This window comes from Aspergillus bombycis, assembly GCF_001792695.1.
Source record: "Aspergillus bombycis strain NRRL26010 chromosome Unknown contig00031, whole genome shotgun sequence".
In the NCBI taxonomy this organism is placed as follows: domain Eukaryota; kingdom Fungi; phylum Ascomycota; class Eurotiomycetes; order Eurotiales; family Aspergillaceae; genus Aspergillus; species Aspergillus bombycis.
Window position 1 is genome coordinate 26,757 of NW_019170033.1, and position 19,551 is coordinate 46,307.

The window sequence follows — 19,551 nt, forward strand, 5'->3', positions numbered from 1 at the left end:
TGGGTTACAACTTACTGGTGTTATGCACCTGGCACCTGCACCGCCCGCTAACTAGCTAGCTAGCTGCTTGCTGGCTGCTAGCTATGACGAGAGGGCGTGATGCGTTGGTTGACCGACGCTACGGCGGCTACGGACGCGACGGATATTAATGTCGGGTGAAGTGGTGCGATGCTCGGAGCTTGGGCCGAGAGTATCGATCTCACTCTACTCTGGTACTCCGTATAGATTGAATCTAGAAGATTCAATGCGATCGCGTCGTCTCTGTAAGGATGGCTATGGATGGATCCCCTTTGGGGGATTTTTCTGGATGGATCCATGATGTACCGTGCTGCCTCTTGAGAGAAGGGACTGCAGCCGAGGCCCCGCCTCGGTGATATCTCCGTCGGATTTTTTACTCCGGACGCGGCCCGAACTGGACATCACGATTCATTGGTGTCTTGTATATTGAACTTGATTGTATAGTATAGCCGATGCTATAGTCATAATATGGTATAGATAATATACTATGGAATTGACATGTGTTACTCTCCGAAACACCGTAACCGTTTGCACCTACATGCACCACCTGAGATTGAAACATTTCGTTATTCATAAAGACCGTAACTCGGGGGGAAAAAAGCCGATGTCATGTAGATTCGCTCTTAACTGCCGACGACGCGCACTTGTTTGAAAAGACCGGAAACTCCAACTTGCGCCCGATGTACTGGAATAACTCCGCGATGAATTCCTTTTCGATCATCCCCGGCGAGAACGCGTCGAACGCCGTGCGCAGGACGAACATGATCCGCGACATCAGATAGCCCGGGATGTTGTTGATGTAGTATTTCATGCTGCGGCAGATGTCGCATGCAAATTGGTACCGCTGTTGCGGGCCGAGCACGCTGACCAGCCCGCTGTCCGACGTGGAGACGACGAGCGACAACGCCCAGTAGAAACACATCGAGGTCGCCAGGAGGATGTCGGGGTAGTGCAGCACCTTGACGACCGTGACCGACATGGTGCTGGTGTTGCGACACCGGAAGATCGGAAAGCCGTCGGCGGACTCGGTGTCGTACACTTCCCATGCGATGCCCGCCGGATACATGTCGGCGTAGGCGGCTTTCCACAGATTGAGGCGCGCCTGAAGCTCGGTTGCTTGCTGCCAGATGGAGCTCTGCATCCCGGTGAGCTCAAACGTGCATACGGCTGCCCTGTCTACCATGGCACTGAATTCATCGATCCGGGAAAGATAACCGGGGATATCTACGGCAATGTCCAGGAGATGCTGCAGGATATCCTTAACCGGTGCATCGCCGGCCCAGGGAACAGTCAGCCAATCTTTAGACGCCAGGAAACTCGGTTTGCGATGAACCAGTGCCGCCGTGACCTGGATGCCCAATATTAGTCTCTAGCAACAGGTGCAAGATCTGCCGTCATACCCAGTACAGCCGAAGATCGACGAACAAAGACCGCTCAATTCCGAAGCGATGTCGATACGCTGACCGCGTACGTAGCAGCTCTAAGCCGCCGAGCTGGTGTCTAAATATGGAGTCTTTCGACGTTTGTTTGAAGGCCTGAAAAGACATGAGTACATGGAACCCGGCAGTGCCGTAACTCGACACAAGACCCGTAACTGACCTCTGTGATCGTCGACAACAATACAACTACGAGGACCTCGGTAGATTTGTTCCCCTCGGTGTCATACAGGGCAGCTTGCAGTTGCCGAAGCGTTCGGACATATTTGGCATGACCCGCTAGCTCGACTGACCGGTTCCCGTCGCGCCGACCGGCAAAGGTAAGCGCGGTCGCCTCAAAGGCGTTGCACAGCATGGGTGAAATCATACGCATCTCCGATGCTTCCCGTAATGCGATGGTGCCGCCGTATTTCCGATGGTCGTCGGGGCTGAAATTACGGATCAGTCGGTCGACAAACAATTCCATCACGGTGGAGGCAAGGGTCGGATCGCTTAAGATCGCCTTTTGGCGCGATAGTGACGTAGGGGAAGCTTTATATAGAGTAGCATTAATACGGATATCGATATAGGACCAATTAGGGTCAAGCCGTGGCGGTCAAAATTACGGACATGATTCAGACCAAGGGTACATACATTCTCTCTGCGACCCAGAACTATCCCCTGTACTCACCCCTGAAGGGTCGGGAGAATCTCGCCGTGCCGGTCCAGGATGCGCTGCCGGGTCACCGGGTCCTTCATCGTCGCTGTCATTGGGTTTAATTTGATATAAAGAGCTACTGCCGGTTTCTTCAGCTTTTACGGGGGGCAGGTTGGCCAATTGGCGGGCCTCTGCGAGCTGCCGCTTGAGGCTCTCGCATGTCTGCATCAGGTTCTCGATCAGGGCCGATTGTTCGATATAGTGTCGGTCCTTTTTGCTGGTGCCATATTCGCATTCCGAGGGCGTTCCCCGAAGACAGCAAGCGCCGCATGGTTTCACCCGGTCGCACTACCGCATCAATGAGATCTTATTAGTCGAAAGGTCAGAGAATCAGTCTCAGCCCAATAGGACGCTGCACTTGACTCGCAACGGCCTTAACGGCCACCCAGCGAAGCCACCCAGAACCCGGACAAGGTGTGGAAATTACCTTGACTTTGCGTTTGTGGCAGTTTAAGCATGAATAAGTGGGGCGGATCTTCTTTCGCGCGCCCAGCTTAGCTGTCAGAGTTGGGTTGGGTTGATCATTGCTCTGCCGGTCGCCATGCTCACTGCTCATGGTATTGGGATTGCTATGATTCGGAAGGCTTTGTTCGGTGGAAAGACGCTCTCTTCGAAGGACCGAGCTGCCGCCCAAGTAATTATGGCGTGGAAAGCAGCGGAACGGCGATTGGGGCAAGTCACCAAGAGATGGGGGCGTAAACTCTGCCTTTCGGTCGCACGCTAGTTGGCTTCCTTCATGCACGGTCACTTGTGGACCTGGCAGGATTATTGGAGAATCAATACCGCAAATGACGACTAGACCTGACAGGCAAGACAAAGCCAAGTCCACAATCCTGCGCTCCTGTTGCTTGAAGCGGTCGAGGATCCATGGTACACCGGAAGCCTATCTTATGTATGTGTTCCGAGTGAGTCTTCCACCAGGTGCGAAGAATTTCACATAATCTCAACCAATTCCTCACGACCATGGGACCGCCTTCCTCAGGCAATGGTTCGTTGCAGGGGTCTGAGTCTGTGGCAAACGGGGTGGATCGATCGTTGGTGGACTCCAAAATGTATGCGCTTCCGGCGCTGGTGACATGTCAGGAAAGAGAAAAAAAAAGAAAATGGGACTCGTATCTGCAGGCAAATCATTGGTGCAAGAATCACGTAAAATGTGTTCAGGTCTGCACGCTATTGGATACCGGTGTCCATCACGGTTTCCCGTGTCGTTCCATGTTCAGTAAAGGTCCCCAATAATCCTCTGCATTATTAGGGGGAACGAAGGGTCTGGCATCCTCGAGGGTTAGGCCTTTGAGCGACTTGCAGGCGATCGGCGTTTTAGCTCGTTTATCCGTTGGCGATCGTCCCCAAAGGCGGTCTTAAAGCTTGGCCTTTTCCAATCCTCCACCTCGGTCGGGGGGCACTATTTGGAGTATACTGCGCAGTCGGGAGGGAGTACATGCGACCCATCCCAAGAGCGATACGGCAGCGTTCACCTTGGAAGTCGAATAGATCAGAACGTGGGCTCATGGGGCGATTCACCCGTCCATCTGAGCAGGGCTGTCCTGTCCTGCAGCGTAATCATCCCGAAAGCTTATCACCGTCCCAGCACGCTGTTTCAACTGGCATGCAGTGAAACCCCCTTCCCTCGATAAAATAACTGCGGCCGAAGTATGTCTCCTTGCGGATGACAACAGCAACGGAAATGCGGTACACATGGAATGGTGCAACCGTTTCAGCGGGGCACCAAGCAGAGGTCATCTGACATCAACTGGCAGATGGCGACCTGGTCGCCAGCGTTGTCAGCGCAAGGATACCTTGCGATAAGCCATTGTCAACAATGACAACCAGTCCTGGTGAGGTATCACCAGGCTGGGGGGTCTGCAGGTATCGCACTGCAGATCCCGAAGAATGGGTTGCATTACATACAATAAAAAATGTTCGTTTTAGACAAAGCAGCTCCCCTGTCGCCCCACAAATAGTGTTCTGCACGTCCAGGGATCCAGGGGGGTTGGGTTGGAGACGGAAAGTCACCTGCCCGTTCAACGGGCGACAAGCCGTATAAAGTAGCTGTTTTATCCCTCGCACCACGAATGAACAACCACCAGACATGAATGTTTGAAGCAAACCGCAAATTATATAGTGCGATCTGACTGCACAGTGGACTAGAATTCTCACGCAGCTTAGAGCACTCAGGTCTCTAAACTGTACTGTTTGGATTAAATCAATAAATCTAAGTTACAAGGAATGACAAATACAGACATCGATCCGCGATGCCGATGGACCTCTAGCTTTCCCAATAATAATAGGACACGTTGGCCGGCAGCCCTTGCAGCGCTACAGACGGAGCGATCTACCAAGACAGGCATCGACGCGATCACCATATCCCTTCGGATACTTGGAGACCGCTTGATGCGTTAATGAGTATGTTGAGAGGATGCTTTGGAGACGCCCTTAGGACATAAGATGAGATCTTATGACCTAGTGATGGTGACGCCGGGCGTGATGGCGCCTAACGTAAGCCGACGAGGATGGGGTTGCACTGGAAGATGGGACCGCGCTAGAGGTAGGGGAAGGAGTAGCGCCTGCGCTGCTGGAAGCAGCGCCAGCACCCAACTTGCCGACGCCCGCGTTGGCCTTGACATATGAAGGCACCTTATCCGTGGTCATAGCCTTAGAATCGCCTTCACCCTTGGGCCAGCCGGAGAGAACCGCTTCGTCATTGCCGGACAGTTCGCCGGAACTGGTCAGCTCATTAGCGATGCAAGGACGGCCAAGCGCAGAGGTGCAGGAAGACGCGTCCTGAGCGGTCGCAGCAAAGGTGGAGCCGGGCTTATTTTCGGGGTTCATAGGAGTCTTGACATTGGAGAAAACGTTGCCCTCAATAAGCACATTAGCTCCCTCACCGACGTCGAAGGCGTGGCCGCTGTTGTTCTCCCAGAGGTTGTTATATGCGTGCCAGTGGCTGTCGAACTCGATCTTAGGAGAACGGCCAGACGTGTGATGCAGGTAGTTGTTAGCAAAAGTAATTTGGTCGCCCTTGCCATAGCCGAGGCTGCAGGTAATCAGTGTCCGTTGTGGCGGTTCAGCATTAGGGGTATAGTCACTTACACAGACCAGTAGTGGTGTCCATCGCACGAGGAAGACCACTTAGTCTGACCGTCAAACTCACTGTTGGAAACAGTGACACCACCACCTGTTGGTTTAGTAAGCTTTTGTCCGACCAACGTAATTCCGCCGTCCGCGATACATACTAGACTCGTAGCCAGTTACAAACATCTGGCGGCCAACCAAGGATACCTTGACATGGTCGACCCAAACCTTGTCCGTGCCGTCCAGCGAAATAGCATCACCACCCCAGATGTACTGGGGGTTCAGCTCGGTGATGTGAATGTTCTGGATGATTATGTTGCTGACGCCATTGACCAGCCTCAGCCCCTTACCACGGATCACACCGGCGTCGCCGACACCGATGATGGTCTTGTCAGAGGCAACCTCCATGCCTTGAAGGCCGGCATTATCGTATGTGCACTTCGTGGCAGGGTAGGAACCGCACCAGTCAGAACCCTTGGTTTTGATTGCATTCTGGCCAGCATCGCCGCAAGTGTTCGACTCCGGGATACAGCACTCGCAGTCGGTACAAGTGTCCTCGCTACCGACGAAGTTGAACTCCTTGTCGATCACGATCACTCGGGGGGTAGGGTCGGCCAGCCATTCCTTGAGCTCACTAGGGTCCTTGGGCGCCGCAGGAGCGGCGTTACCACCGCCGGTAGTCCCGCTGGCGAAGCCAAACGGAGTGCCGACAACACTTTGGGCTTGGGCAGATGCACCCAGCAGGGCAGCTGCCGTCAAGAGAGGACGGAGGAGGACCATTTTTGCAAGGGAGTTATGGCCAACGGAAAACGGACTCAATACCAAAATGACAGAAGCCAACTGAACCAGCAGTTTTTGATATGATGGATGGATTGACAAAATGGAAAGGGAGTATAGAGTACCGATCTCTGCACAGCTGTGGATATGATTGTGGTTTTATATGCTGCCTGATCATGTTGCAACAGTACAATGACGACTACTCATATCGCCGAGAATATTCCTCCACCAATTGTGCAGAATTACAGCATCCTTCAACCACAATGCGGAGCCTGTTAGAGATTGATGGAGCGGGTTGCATGGTGAAACTGGACCCGGCTGGCATACTAAGAGAAAGGCTTCCTTATACCGCAGTTTTCCCGGTCGATCACTTATGCTGTGTTCCTGTCGGCAGTGCTACCTGATATTTCAAGGTGCTTCGTATATTCGGACGCACAGTTATTCGTGGACTGCAGATAGCAAACGAGGTCGAAGCGCAAGAAAAGGGTATCTTAGACCATCTGATATCACCAGAGATGAGGGATAGCATGGTTGTTGTCCCAAACCAGGGACTGCCTATGATTTCCTCATTGGGATTTTGTTGGTGGAGAAAAGTGGAAGATCGTCAGGGCGAGTAGTTAGAATAGCAGTTGGTCCGCCCGCACTGGACCCCAATTAGCCGGTGGCTACTCAGTTGATACTTCGTACGGAGTACACCTGGTCTCTCTGAACATTCCCTTTGGCTGTGACTGTCGTCCGTATACTGAGTAATCATATTCCGTACATATCCTTTTCATGGTGGCTATGCATTGCCGATCTTTAAATGTCTGAGATTCACTGTCTAACTTCCGGAACGATCAATCAATCCCTCACGACCCGAGAGTGCACAATGGGTATGGCGTATTGTTATGGATGAATTGGCAGCGATCATAATTACTTCGCAGCTGTGCTTTGCAAGTTAAGCCACCAACCAACGGATGTGATCGCGAAAAAGAGATTAAACCTTCGCTCAACGAGGGTGATGCGAGGAGTTTTTCTTAATTGGAGCTTGCAATTCTAGCCTTGGTTAAATGTCGGTAGGCATTGCCAGGGTGAGAAAAATGTGGTAGATAGCATCACGTATGAAGAGCACCTAGCGAGACTCAATCTCTTAACGGTATGTGGTGGATATAAGGTGGATAACGACGGGATCCTATGCCGATCGCTTAATATGAGTGTCCCTAAAATTGATTTCTCATGACTTTGGGGTAGAGATCACCAAATGAAGGAATTTTGTGGAAGGTTCTGAAGGATCTAGCCATTTACCAAGCGTCCTAGTCATTGTTATTCAAGGCTCGAGGTCTTTTAAGTGACGCATATCCTTGTCGCGGCACTGGTACACCTTCTGCCTTCATTGAGTAACGAATGACATATTTTATAGTGTTGGTGTGGACTTTGGCCGAGTGAGAACATGCAGCATAGGACATCCGGAAGGTATAGAGAACACTTGGCTGGAAGTGATCCTTGATAAGATTGGCCCCTCCAGGTCATGATCGAAGGAGGACAAGAAAAATAAGAAGTGACAATAATACTTCACTGAAATATGCAGAAGCCTCACGACTCAAAGCTCTCTAGAGGGATGAATGGTCGGTCGACACAAGGGTACTCAGTACTAGTACTAGTACAAGGGTCCTCCGCCTGAAATACAACACCGAAAGGTCTCCACTGTCCCCACTAGGTAAACATAGTTAGTATATACCGACCTCGCATGCCATTTAGCCCGGTCAAAAAGCTTGACGCAGCCTTGGGTACTACCTGAACGACTTGTTAATAGTACAAGTCATTTGCATTCATTGTCATCAAATCTTTCATGAGAAAGTTCCTTCATGGGCTGTATGCAATCTCATCCGAGAAGTCACAAGTACGGGTACATCGTCGAAGGGCAAGACGGCTTGCAGTCCTTCGCGAGGGCTTACTTCGATCAATTACCACATCACCTACAAAAGTCTGTTGGCCGTGTACCTTGGTCTCAGTCCAGAAGGTGACGGTAGTCTCTGGGTTGTCAAACCACCAAGGACCTTGCAAGGCACATGATGTACATAAGCTCCAAGGTACTCATGCGTGATGTATAATACGGTGAGCGAAAGACAATGCTCTTTGGGTTCAACATTCGCCCTTTTGTCGCGACTATCATGTCTTCATTCGATGCTCACAATGTTGACCTTGACATAGCTAGCCAGGCGGACGTCCTCTGCTATCTGGCGCTGTCCGAAAACGACTACAACGGCCACCTCGGCGCCCGCATATCTTCCATATTCGTTATCTTCATCACGTCAACCGTTTTCACCTTGTTCCCTGTGATTGCCAAACGAGCTCCAGGGTTGAAGATCCCCTATCAAGTTTACCTCTTCGCCCGATATTTCGGCACAGGCGTCATAGTGGCTACAGCGTTCATCCACCTACTGGATCCCGCATACAGCAGCATCGGGCCGAACTCATGTATCGGAGTGTCCGGGCACTGGGGAGACTACTCCTGGTGTGCCGCCATCGTTCTCGCCTCCGTCGTAACCATATTCCTCCTAGATCTAGGCGCTGAGGTATACGTAGAGTATAAATACGGGGTCCAACGCAATGACGACGCCACAGAGGCCTTCATCACACACTCCTGCGCGTCGGATTCAGACAGTACATCCCACGCCGTGGAGTCTGGTACACCCACCCGCAAAAACACCGACATTCACACGGAAGTGGCCTCGGTACGTTCCGAGCGGGCATTCCGACAAGAAATTGCAGCCTTCCTGATCCTCGAGTTCGGCATCATATTCCACTCCGTTATAATCGGTCTGAACCTGGGCGTGACCGGCGAAGAGTTCACGACTCTGTATCCCGTGTTGGTCTTTCATCAAGCTTTTGAAGGCCTGGGAATTGGTGCGCGTATGTCAGCGCTCCATTTTGGCTCCCGTCGGTGGTTGCCATGGGTGCTGTGTCTTTTGTATGGCCTAACGACGCCCATTTCGATTGCTATTGGACTTGGGGTGCGGACGTCGTACAACCCAGGATCCAAGACGGCGATGATCGTGCAGGGTGTGCTAGATGCGATATCCGCAGGGATTTTGATTTATAGTGGACTGGTGGAATTATTGGCGAGAGACTTTTTGTTTGATCCCGACCGGACCAAGAGGAGATCGCATTTATTTGTCATGGTGGGATGCATGCTGTTGGGAGCGGGGATCATGGCTTTACTTGGAAAGTGGGCGTAAAGAGAATGCGAATGATCGGTAAAAGGAAGGTGAAGCAAGACGAGCGATCATCGAGGACAACAAATAAGGCGGACTAGTCAGGTGGGGTCATGGGGAGAGTTGGCCCCAAATCCAATTTCTACACGCCCTTTTCTGCAAATACGGCCAGCTGTATGTATGTATCGGTAATATACCACGATGATTGCCTAATTGGAATGCCGATGTACTGTTCATGCATGATGGACGTGCGTATATTAAGCCTTCAGCACCGCCTTTTCTCTCCTTCTCTCCTCTCTGCGTCTAGGAATTATGGCTACAGCTTGGCCCCCGGCCATGGATCACAGTCGTTTTCATCTCATATCTTTTTTCACACACCGTTGATTTCACCATCAACAACACTATAAAATATACATCTGCTATGTAACCATGGGCAAACACAACCCCCAAACCAAGCAAAGGGCCCCGACCCTCAACGAAACCCTTGACTTCATCGAACAAACGTACAAAGAATCGAAGTTGATTATCGTCGGCTGTCTAGCATCTTGGACACTCTGTCGACTAAACTTCCGCTTCATTTGGCTACTCATCATTCTAGCCGTATGCCGCACGCACTACCAAGTATCCATCCGACGAATCGAACGCGCCATTCGAGATGAGCTCCGTCGATACCATTCACAAAAGGTTCTACAGCGTGGTGAAAGCGTAGAATGGATAAATTATGCCTTAGGACGAGCATGGCACCTCTACCAACGCCAGATCTGCAAACGGATCGTTCAATATGTCAACGCCGGACTGGCCCAACGCAGCGAAGATTCGTCCCCTCAGAAACTGGTCATCCACTCCCTGGCTGTAGTGGAGCAGCCGCTGCGGTTTACCAAAGTGATGACCTACCCCAAGCCTCAGTCGCGCAATTTGATCTTCGAAGGACACTTTCGCATCGATCTCCGTCCACCGGAGGACCAGAGAATGCATCTGCTAGACCTTGTACACACTGATGAGCCGCTCATCGACCTGGCCATCGTGCATGAAAAGCCAGACCGCAAGAACCATGATCTCGTAGTGCATGTGAGACAGGTTACAGGAACGGGGATAGTACGGTTAGAAATTGACCTGGAGAGTCTGGAGCCACATATTCTACAGCCGCAGATTGAGCTACAGGATCATCCACATATCGACTGTACCATCCGGACCGTGAGTCAACATCATTTTCCTTTTCACTTTGCGCATCACATCGACTGGCGGAGGGCAGTGGAGAAGCAAATTCGCGAGGGGCTGGGATGGGCTTTCCATCGGCCTTTACCGCTTCCGTTCCACTTTCTAGGTGAGAAATTCTTGGCCAAGATGATGACGTGGTGGTGGCAGCTGAGTCGGGCGGTTTAGTTATGATTAGTCGTTGGTAATGAATAATGAATTCTTGATATCCTCCATGGGGAGAAAGTGGAACAGAACAATAATAGTGTTATTGGTGCATTTGGTACCGAGAAAGCCGAGTCCAAGTGGGCCGTCGCCTCGTAGGGCTGATGGTTGGGGATGAGAAAAAGTGCTGCCTAGAGCAACACGTCTGCTCTCCCTGTCGTATTGCAAATTACGTCTGTAACGTCCAACGCAAGGGGGACTGACAATCCCTGCCAGAACGGTATGTACTTCCAGTGCTTGACACTGTTGGACGGAGGTTTTTCCAGTGGAGTTGACAGGAGACTCCCACGCGTTCCAATCCTTGGTTCTGTCCAAGGGGCAAACGCCAATTTTAGAACCGATAAAGGGTGCTTCAATGAGCCAATAATAGAACAACGCTCCTTTGCTTAATATTGCAACAAAGGGGCTTTGTATTGTACCGTATTGGGTATTGGGTATTGGACAATGGATTCATGTATGTATTGTTAGGAGCCATCCATGGTTCGCGGCTAGTGTCGATCCCATCAGTACATAGTAATCCCTATACACCCCAATATGTATTCGATTATCCGGTCCTCTGAGAAGGAACGGAGAGCCAAATGGGGTTCGGTTCATTCGAGCATTGCCTGCTGAGTCGAAATCATGTGTCCAATTCAGAGCCCTCTCAGTGCATGTCTTATGTAGACATGCATGACCCACCAACACGTCAGTATGTATGTATTTACTATTTAGATACAGTACGATCCAATGCCACATGACATGGGAAGTGGATCTCTCTGGCCGAACCTTCGCCCGAGGATACCTCTTCAGGTCTATCAGTCCGAGTTCATGACTGCCAGATTTAGCCCAGGCTTGGTTAAATTGATCACTCGCAAGATTCGCCTCCTTTCTGTTCATGGTATTCCAAACAGCTGTCCAAAGTTTCCGGGAGAGACTTCGGTTTCGCACGAAGAGGATGCATGCCTCTAGTGCTGGTATCGTTGGGTTCTCTAGTTAATCATCAAAACTCGTTCGATCGCTCCATCACTTCCAACTAAGAGTATATTCATGTCGTTCTCCAGTTCTCTCAATTCGATAGATGTAAACCCCCACTTTCATACGGACTCTTGCGGCGTCTGAGAGACATCACTGAGCAGTGCTCTCAATTCCCTTTCACACCTGAACTAATCGTCGCTTGGACACGGAAAACGGGTCGGAAAGATGCCCCATTCAAAAGAAGTTGAACTGCAAGAGTGATGGAATGTCTCGTGAAATTGTCGTGAGAGCCAAGCTCGAGCTCGATATCTCTCCCCCTTCCCTTGGCTTCTCAAGCAGTCTAAGATGGACTTCCTTCTCCCAGGTAAAGGTTTTGAGCTTAGTTGCGGTCTGCGCTGGATATTCCCAATCATCACAGGCCCATGTCATAATGTGTCACAGCAGAATCTGTTCGATGAAACCTTCCTGTCCAGATTGGTCCAAATTGTCCCAAATCTAATTACTTATAACTCTATCATCAATAGATTGCAGAGTTGAGTCCCAGGATCCACGTCAGTCAAGGTATAGAGCTTCAGAACACCTCCTAGGCCATGCTTTATGATCCTGAAGGGGCCTTTCCGGAAGCTGAGACGTTGTTTCCCACATGTGACATTCAATATTGTAGGTTTGCCAAGCGTAGGTCGATGGACTGAATTAGTTTACTGATGCTGTGCCTTCAGGGTTAAGTTTTGCCTGATTAGCATATTATCTACCTGGTTGAATATGACGCCCTGGTAGTTGGTTTGACGTGTTCTGTCCAGTGTGTACGGTATATTTAGGCCAGAGGAGGACCTTTCTGTGTCAGAGAGTGGATCTAACGCCGAAGATATAGTCTTCAACAGCCAGTATTCACAAATATAGTAGTCAATTGAACGATAATTCCAGATCTACCAAAAGCTCCCTTTTCTCATTATAAATTGTGAAAGATGATAATCTCGTGCCCAGTACTGCCCTATTCCTCCCACTGTGAAGCGAACAGTAACTGTTAACGATATGACGTTTTATCAGTCTCTTATATTTGTTCAATACTAGTATCACCGTACCCGTGAAGTTAGGATGGACCCTAAATGAAGAAAGTTCCGTCTTATTTTGCTTTACCAAAGATATTCACATCAAGAGTCTTCTCAATTCCCGAACCTCCCCGCCCACGCGAAGCAGAGAGATAGCATGGCAGCTGTGATCAAGCTCCGGATTCAGTGAAACTTAATAAACCCAGGGAACTGGGGGTCCTTTGGACGTAGGTTCAGGAATACACTTACGCTCGCAATCAATATGGTTATAGAGTCTGAACCATACGCCCACAACATAGAGTGGGGAAAGAGGATCTTTTGAGCTGAGATCGGTGCTCTTCACCTTTTGGAGCCACTTCGCGGAATGCCGACCCTCTATGATCATGGTGTGATGAAACAGACTGATCGACATGAATTCCCTGGTGAGTTTATTAACACCACCGCCTTGTGAACTATGGTTGGGAAGCCTGCCATCGGTCATTTAGATCTAAGTGATATGGAAGGCGCATACCATTCGTTAAATTGAACAATACTGGAAACTATAATGAGAAAAGTGTGATTTAATCCCTCGAAGCATAATACATTTAATTACATATTATACGGACCCTATGAAACACTAAGGGAGAGGAGCTGCAGCCACTGGAACCAGGGCGCTTCCGCTTGCCTGTGGTCAGGAGTAATCGAATTATCAAACCATGAAGGGAAGCGGAAAGGCAAATCGAGATTGGCTGAGATTCTTGACGGTTCTTGGCTTTCATTTTCACTGCTATTTCACTATATTACATCCCTCTACCGGTACTGGTCCCCATCGCAGAACCCGGACCAAGTTATGTACACAGAAAGATTGAGATACGGGTAATACCCGAGGCCATTTAATAACGAGGCTTCTTCCCAACAGGGCTCTTTCCATGACGGTGGAAACCAGCAGCCTCAGGCTTAACCAACCAAAGTGTATCTCCAGCAGAACCATCGCTGCCCTTAACGTACTCCCACTTCAGAGCAGTAGCATTAGCAACAGTAAGCTTACTGAAACCATACTCCTTGGTATTCAGGACCGCAGTGATATTTGTGAGGCCCTGGCCTTCACTAAACTCACTATGACTCTCAATATTACCCGCCATACCATTAACAATATGAGTCATGGACTTGCCAGGGTTGACCCGGTAAGTATTCTTGTTTAGCACGGAAGCAGTATCGATAGTGCCGTTCGCACCAAGCGGCCACAAGCGCTCATACCAGTGGATATGGCCGGAGAGGTAAGCATCAACGCCATGCTCAAGCAAGAGCGCCTCAAATGCCTCCCGGATGTTCTTCTGATAGGACGAGTACGCAGAGCTATACATGGGGCGGTGGCTCATGACAATTACCCAGGGAGTCTTGGTGCGGTCTACGCGGGAGAGGTCCTTCTTCAACCACTTGTACTGCTCATAGGCCTTTGTGTCCTTGACGCTGCCGTCGACAGCTCCGAAGGGGCCGCTGTCTGTGACGAATGTCTCAGACTCAGCGGGGGAGGTCTCATTGCCGGTGAGATCCCTGGCGAAGGACCACTCAGGGCTGTTGGCGTAGTCGGTTTCCCCGTCCATGGAGACGAAGTGGGCGAGGCCATAGTCGAATGAGTACCAGAAGTTGGTTACACCGCCGCTCTCAGAGCCGGGCATGCGGAAGCGGTGCTGGAAAGCTGTGAAGTTTCTGGGAAAATAGATCAGTGTTGGAAAAGAGATCGGTAGTGGGGTGATTCGGACTTACCGCTGGGAAGGAGGGCAGCTATAGTAGTTGAGGTCATTCTTGGTCCAGGTGCTGTTTGGCTCGTTGTGATCCAGATAGGCCGAGAGGACGTTGTGGGGACCATCAAATTCAGCACAAGCAGCCTCGTGATTACCAGGAAGAACCATGTAAGGAATCTTCTTCGTGATGTTGCCCATCCACTGCTGCCAGAGATCCCAGTTGGACTCGTAAATGACACTCATGTCACCTCCCTGGGGACCACCTTGGTTAGGAATTTCTCCCTTAGGAAGGGGCTTCTTGTACTCCGAGGTGATCACACCACCGGGAAGCGAGCTGCTGGAGCCGTTGTAGCAGACCGGCCAGGAATCCTCACAGGCCATGATACCAGAAGACCAATCATCTGCGTAACTGATATCACCACCGTGCCACGCAAAGGCGGCCTCGCTGGCAGCCTTGGTGAGATACTTGTGTGTACCCTGCGCGTTGGTGTAGCCCATATCATTCAAAACGGCCACCGAGAATTCGGTAGGGTCACCAGCCTTTCGGGCGGTCGTAAAACTCAAGACCTCAGACTCCGTTGTGCCATTGGCGGCGGGGATCTGGTAGTAGTAGGTCTTGCCAGACTCAAGATGAGGCAGAGAAACCTCGTGGAAGAACTGACTGCACTGCGTGACAGCCTTCACCTGCGAGCAGGACGGTGTACGATCATAGCTAAGATCTGTCAGTATACAACCATGTCTCAATTGAACTCTGGGAGCTGCTCACGTATGAGAAAAGCCTCGCGCAACGTTGACCAAGCGGGTCGGGCTAGTGCCCCATTTCACTGCGGGTGATTGTCCCAACCCAAAGGGTGTCTGGTAGTGAATGTGAATACCGTCGGGGATATACGACAGCGAGATCACATTAACATTGTTCGTTGGGTGCGACGATGCAGGTTTGACGGCCGGAGGCTCCACGAGTCGGTTGAAACCCTTGCCATTGCCGTTGATCGTGGGATCGACCCAATCACCTACAGGAACCGCGGGACCCTTGTAGGGGAAGCGATTATCCACTGTAGGGCGGCCATGGACTGCGCTGGATAGAGCCAGCAAGACGGAAGCAGCAGTTGCCTTCATGACGAGAAAGAATTAGAGCCGTGTCTCCCCCACAAGAAACAGCCAGCGGAGTGGGCTTTTTATAAGTGAGCTGCATGCTTACAGAGCTGTATTCGCGTGTTGCTGATAGGCAAGGCACGAGGCAGACAAGCTTCTACACGTGCAATTGGGTGGTTGAGCGATTGGTCTATACAAGATTAAACTAGTAGTCTTAGCTACTCTTAGCTGGCCCCGCTTCGGAGTGTCCGGCGAGAACATATTAAAAGCCCTAACCGAGACCAATTATGTCGCGAATATACGCACGACTACTTGTGCATGGATCATAGGAGGTTGTTTCGCCTTAAGAATTATTTTAATTGCCAATTTCCCGGCACCCACTACCGAAATGCATATCAAGGGGTGCGCGAGGCTTTGGCAGCGCAACAAAACCAGCAAGAGGAAGGGCAAATATCGTTCGAAGTTATCTGAAAGTTCAAGTATGGGATCTGCAGCTTACTGCCCAGGTGTTTTTCCTATACTGAAAGGCAAGTTGAGAGGGATGAGATAGTATTTAACTAGAAATATGTGGGCTGTCTGGCGTCAGACTCGGCTCAATTCCTGTTTGCCGCTTAAAACTCCCAGGTTGATATGGGACCTGTCTATCAAGAGCATATATCAACAGGGACTGTTGGAGAGTAACACAGAGCATACCTCGCATGAAGAAACTTGCGCAGAGGGAAATAAATTAAAGCTAGGAGATGTGGGGGCATGTCTAACCGAACAGTAATTCACTTCAGTATTCCGTTCTACAGGTCATATTCATTCCACCCTGATTAATGCCCCTGGCTCATCAAAAACAACACCAACCCGGACTCTGCTTCTTGTCCTTGTGTTTTCCGTGATTCTGATATTGGCTATCAGTCTCCATAGTCTCTTGGTTTGTAGTATATTGCCGAGTTGAGTTAGAGCCCATGCTATGCTGAGGCGGGATATCCTGGTTCACAGCACGAGCTCTCACTGTATTCTGGCCATTGAAACCGAGGTCCATGGCATCATAACCTCCGTCATTCTGAACCATCCGATGATTCTTCAAGTTGAATTTCCGTATGAAGTCTGGAGATAGCCCCTCAAGGCTTATCTTGTCTGGAGCCGTGGCATTCTGGGTGACAACATGCGAGTCGATTTCATCGTCACTTACATCGACGCGTATGTTGTGCTGGCGCATGTCATTTTGTCTTGCACTAACTTCGTGCTCAATACTCAGGCTCATGCCATCATCATACCTGCTATTATGATCCATGCTTGGGCCGTTTTGCAACAGCCCTTGCGTTTCGAGCCACTTTCCTTGAAGATCCACATCATAAGCATTATCTTTCATAAGATATTCGATTGCTTCTCGAAGCCAATGATAACAACTCGATGGCCTTTCTTTGCGATCCACGTTGAAAGTACGAAGAAAATCCAACAACCCGTTTATATTGCCAACGTCCCCAATCTCAAGTACGCTAAAACACTTATCTTTATACCGGAAAGTAGCCGTTCGCTCCAGGATCGGGTTATCTGGCTTAACGTTGCGAGGAGCATCCTTCGGAAGAGTAAGGCCTTCGTCCAGCGTGGATCCGATCCCACAGCAAGCATGAAAGCGCCTTACGTCTTTTAGATTGGAACTGTTTTCGATGATGAGTGTCCAGTGGAATCTTAGATGGAAGGCCTGATGGTTAGCATATCATGCAACAGTTGGGATGGGCTACTGTGCCTTTGGCTTATATCTTTTGCTGGATCATCTGAAATATGGTAGGTGGCTATAAACAGCTTGTGCGTTTTCGAAGCACACATTGTACCTTGGAACCCTGGGATACTTGGGGTTTAGCTCTTGCTCTGGGTCTGCTGACAATGTTAATTGATCGGCTTCAGGGTTATAGAAATATGTACCCAAGATCTCACTGGCGATGGAAATCCACAGCCAATTGTTGCAAAGACCACCTACTTATACAAAGTAGAAATAAAGGAAAGGTATTTCATTGCCATGAGCCAAATCAATTCATGTACCATGTCGACATTTTCATGGTCCTGATATGATATCTTTATCGTTGCTAGTTTGTCCTCATGGCTATGTATGTCTTCTATTTGCCCACCCCCCTCCCCAAAAGCATAATGACTGACTCCTCCATTTAGGTAAAATGCTGCACAAAAGAGATAAACACTTCTCTTGGTAGAAAGGCAGACGTAACAAGGAAAGTCGCATTTATAGGTATTTTGATGCATATAATCAGTTTCAGGGCGTGAATGCAGGATGTGGATCAATACAAAGACATCATTGCTCAGGTTTATGAGACAATGGTCCTTCGTACCGGGTGTGTGACTTGGAGGTGCTTTATCTCCAATAACGGAGTTTCATGATTTTGTTACAGCATTCACACCTCAATGTGAGCCGTATGTGCCATCTTATCATCGAGATACCTCGGGCCACAATAGGTGATTATTCACTTTTACCTAGCATCCTTGATCTGGCGGTAGCAGACCACATAAATGTTTAGTCGTCGCTTGGGACTCCGTGTATAGACATCACACCTCTGATTGTTAGAGTCTCCTACTTTATTTATAGCCTGTGTCTGCGCGAGACTGGTAACGCACTATAAGAGTTTGACATAATCTGGGATAATAGGGCAAGGGAGAGTTGATTTCACATTCGTCTTATCACATCAGAAGTAGAGATTTCTAATTACTATGAACGCTTCCAATCACTATCACAAAGTTAAGTTCTTAGAGTTCGTAAGAATCTAAACCAGACATGATCATAAATCCGGCGATTCAACCACTCTAGAGCTTATCCTGTACGAATTTTAATTGACTGGACGAAAAGACATAAATTCAAACCAAAGACTACTCAGTTCCGCGAGGAGCATTTGATCTTCGCAAGTAGCCCTCGGGACAACGTTCGGTCTATACTTAGAAGAAGGATGAAAGGCACTTCACATATCCAGGTAGGTCTTGTCCAGCAAGTCCGCTGTTTCTGGTTTCCGTGGCCTCATACTGTCGTGACATTGATATCTTGCGTTGTCCATTTTCCTCCCAATGCATGCCATAGCGGCTCCATGCACCTCTCGCCAGTCCGTTACTGCAAAGCCCAAGGCTGGGGTACCTAGACATCTGCGCTCATTGCTGAGCCTCTTCAGTACTCTCTGAGCCCAACTGCGACTATCACAACGATGAGACCTGCATTTGAACCTGCAAATGCCACAAGATACGATAGAAAGACAGGTTGAGCGCCCGCAAATCATGTTTATGAGCCGTGATCGATTCCTGATGTCGGCTATTTTGACCAATACAATAGGTGCATACTGGGGGCTGAGTCGAATACTGTGTCGTTCAGTTTGGCCAACCGTACAAAATTGCGTCCAGATATTGGGCTCGTATTCCACAGCATGGAACCTCATCCCACCATGGGTTGGTTTTATCTGGGGCCCAATAATGAAAGCCCAGTTATACCTGTATCTTGTAAATAACGTCCCGCTCGCATCTTCGGATATGCTTTGAGTGTTTACCGATCTTCTTCACTGGGCATGCTCACAGAGCCCGGCTTCTCAAATAGTCCGACGTAAAGTTTGTCTTCGCCGTATGACATGATGTGTTTAGCATATGAGTATCGTATCAATTCGCCTTGATTTGGGTCATATATCATTGATAGCTCTCTGTCTCTATTCCCCACAGCCGGATGGAGAAAGTCATGGATACAAGAACATATCGGCAATTCAACACCTGGCTACTAAGGTGGTTTATAAATAAACTCCACCACGGACTTTTGCATGTTAGAAATCCACACTTCATTCTCGGCCGGGGTTCTCTACGTGTCTGAGATCATCAACGGATGGTAGATAGTGTCCGGCTTTCCTTTTGTTCTCATAAAGAGTAAGAGAGTGCTTCAAACGAACTAAACAAGACGCATAGTCTGAGAGCCGTCCGGGTGGCAAATGTTTGAAGGGAACCGGAAGTTGAGAATTCTTTCTCGTCGCTTTTGTTTTATATTGCTATGCTGTACCGATAATGCCCAGTCATTGTATGCCACAGATCCTTGATATCCCCTTTTATATGTCATCTCTGTTTCAGGCGTCCTATCCACGGCAATGGCTTGAAAGG

General features: G+C 49.5%; 5 protein-coding genes across 5 annotated transcripts; 2 read left to right on the forward strand and 3 right to left on the reverse strand.

The window, feature by feature from the left end:
• Nucleotides 1–625: 625 nt before the first annotated feature.
• ABOM_004513 (Zn(II)2Cys6 transcription factor domain-containing protein) lies at nucleotides 626–2,707 on the reverse strand (the record flags this gene model as incomplete). The annotated part of the gene is made up of 5 exons (XM_022531642.1): nucleotides 626–1,366; nucleotides 1,419–1,553; nucleotides 1,618–1,985; nucleotides 2,088–2,439; nucleotides 2,579–2,707. The coding sequence occupies 5 exons, from the start codon at nucleotides 2,705–2,707 to the stop codon at nucleotides 626–628; spliced, it is 1,725 nt and encodes a 574-aa protein (XP_022390218.1).
• A 1,904-nt stretch (nucleotides 2,708–4,611) lies between these two features.
• On the reverse strand, nucleotides 4,612–6,003 carry ABOM_004514 (polysaccharide lyase family 1 protein; the record flags this gene model as incomplete). Its single annotated transcript, XM_022531643.1, has 3 exons — nucleotides 4,612–5,185; nucleotides 5,242–5,326; nucleotides 5,385–6,003. The coding sequence occupies 3 exons, from the start codon at nucleotides 6,001–6,003 to the stop codon at nucleotides 4,612–4,614; spliced, it is 1,278 nt and encodes a 425-aa protein (XP_022390221.1).
• Nucleotides 6,004–8,108: 2,105 nt separating this feature from the next.
• zrfA (high-affinity Zn(2+) transporter ZRT1) lies at nucleotides 8,109–9,218 on the forward strand (the record flags this gene model as incomplete). Its single annotated transcript, XM_022531644.1, has 1 exon — nucleotides 8,109–9,218. The coding sequence occupies one exon, from the start codon at nucleotides 8,109–8,111 to the stop codon at nucleotides 9,216–9,218; it is 1,110 nt and encodes a 369-aa protein (XP_022390220.1).
• A 405-nt stretch (nucleotides 9,219–9,623) lies between these two features.
• ABOM_004516 (uncharacterized protein) lies at nucleotides 9,624–10,577 on the forward strand (the record flags this gene model as incomplete). Its single annotated transcript, XM_022531645.1, has 1 exon — nucleotides 9,624–10,577. One exon carries the CDS (start codon nucleotides 9,624–9,626, stop codon nucleotides 10,575–10,577), a length of 954 nt encoding a protein of 317 aa, XP_022390223.1.
• Nucleotides 10,578–13,488: 2,911 nt separating this feature from the next.
• ABOM_004517 (purple acid phosphatase family protein) lies at nucleotides 13,489–15,456 on the reverse strand (the record flags this gene model as incomplete). The annotated part of the gene is made up of 3 exons (XM_022531646.1): nucleotides 13,489–14,305; nucleotides 14,363–15,052; nucleotides 15,107–15,456. The coding sequence occupies 3 exons, from the start codon at nucleotides 15,454–15,456 to the stop codon at nucleotides 13,489–13,491; spliced, it is 1,857 nt and encodes a 618-aa protein (XP_022390222.1).
• Between the last annotated feature and the right edge of the window lie 4,095 nt (nucleotides 15,457–19,551).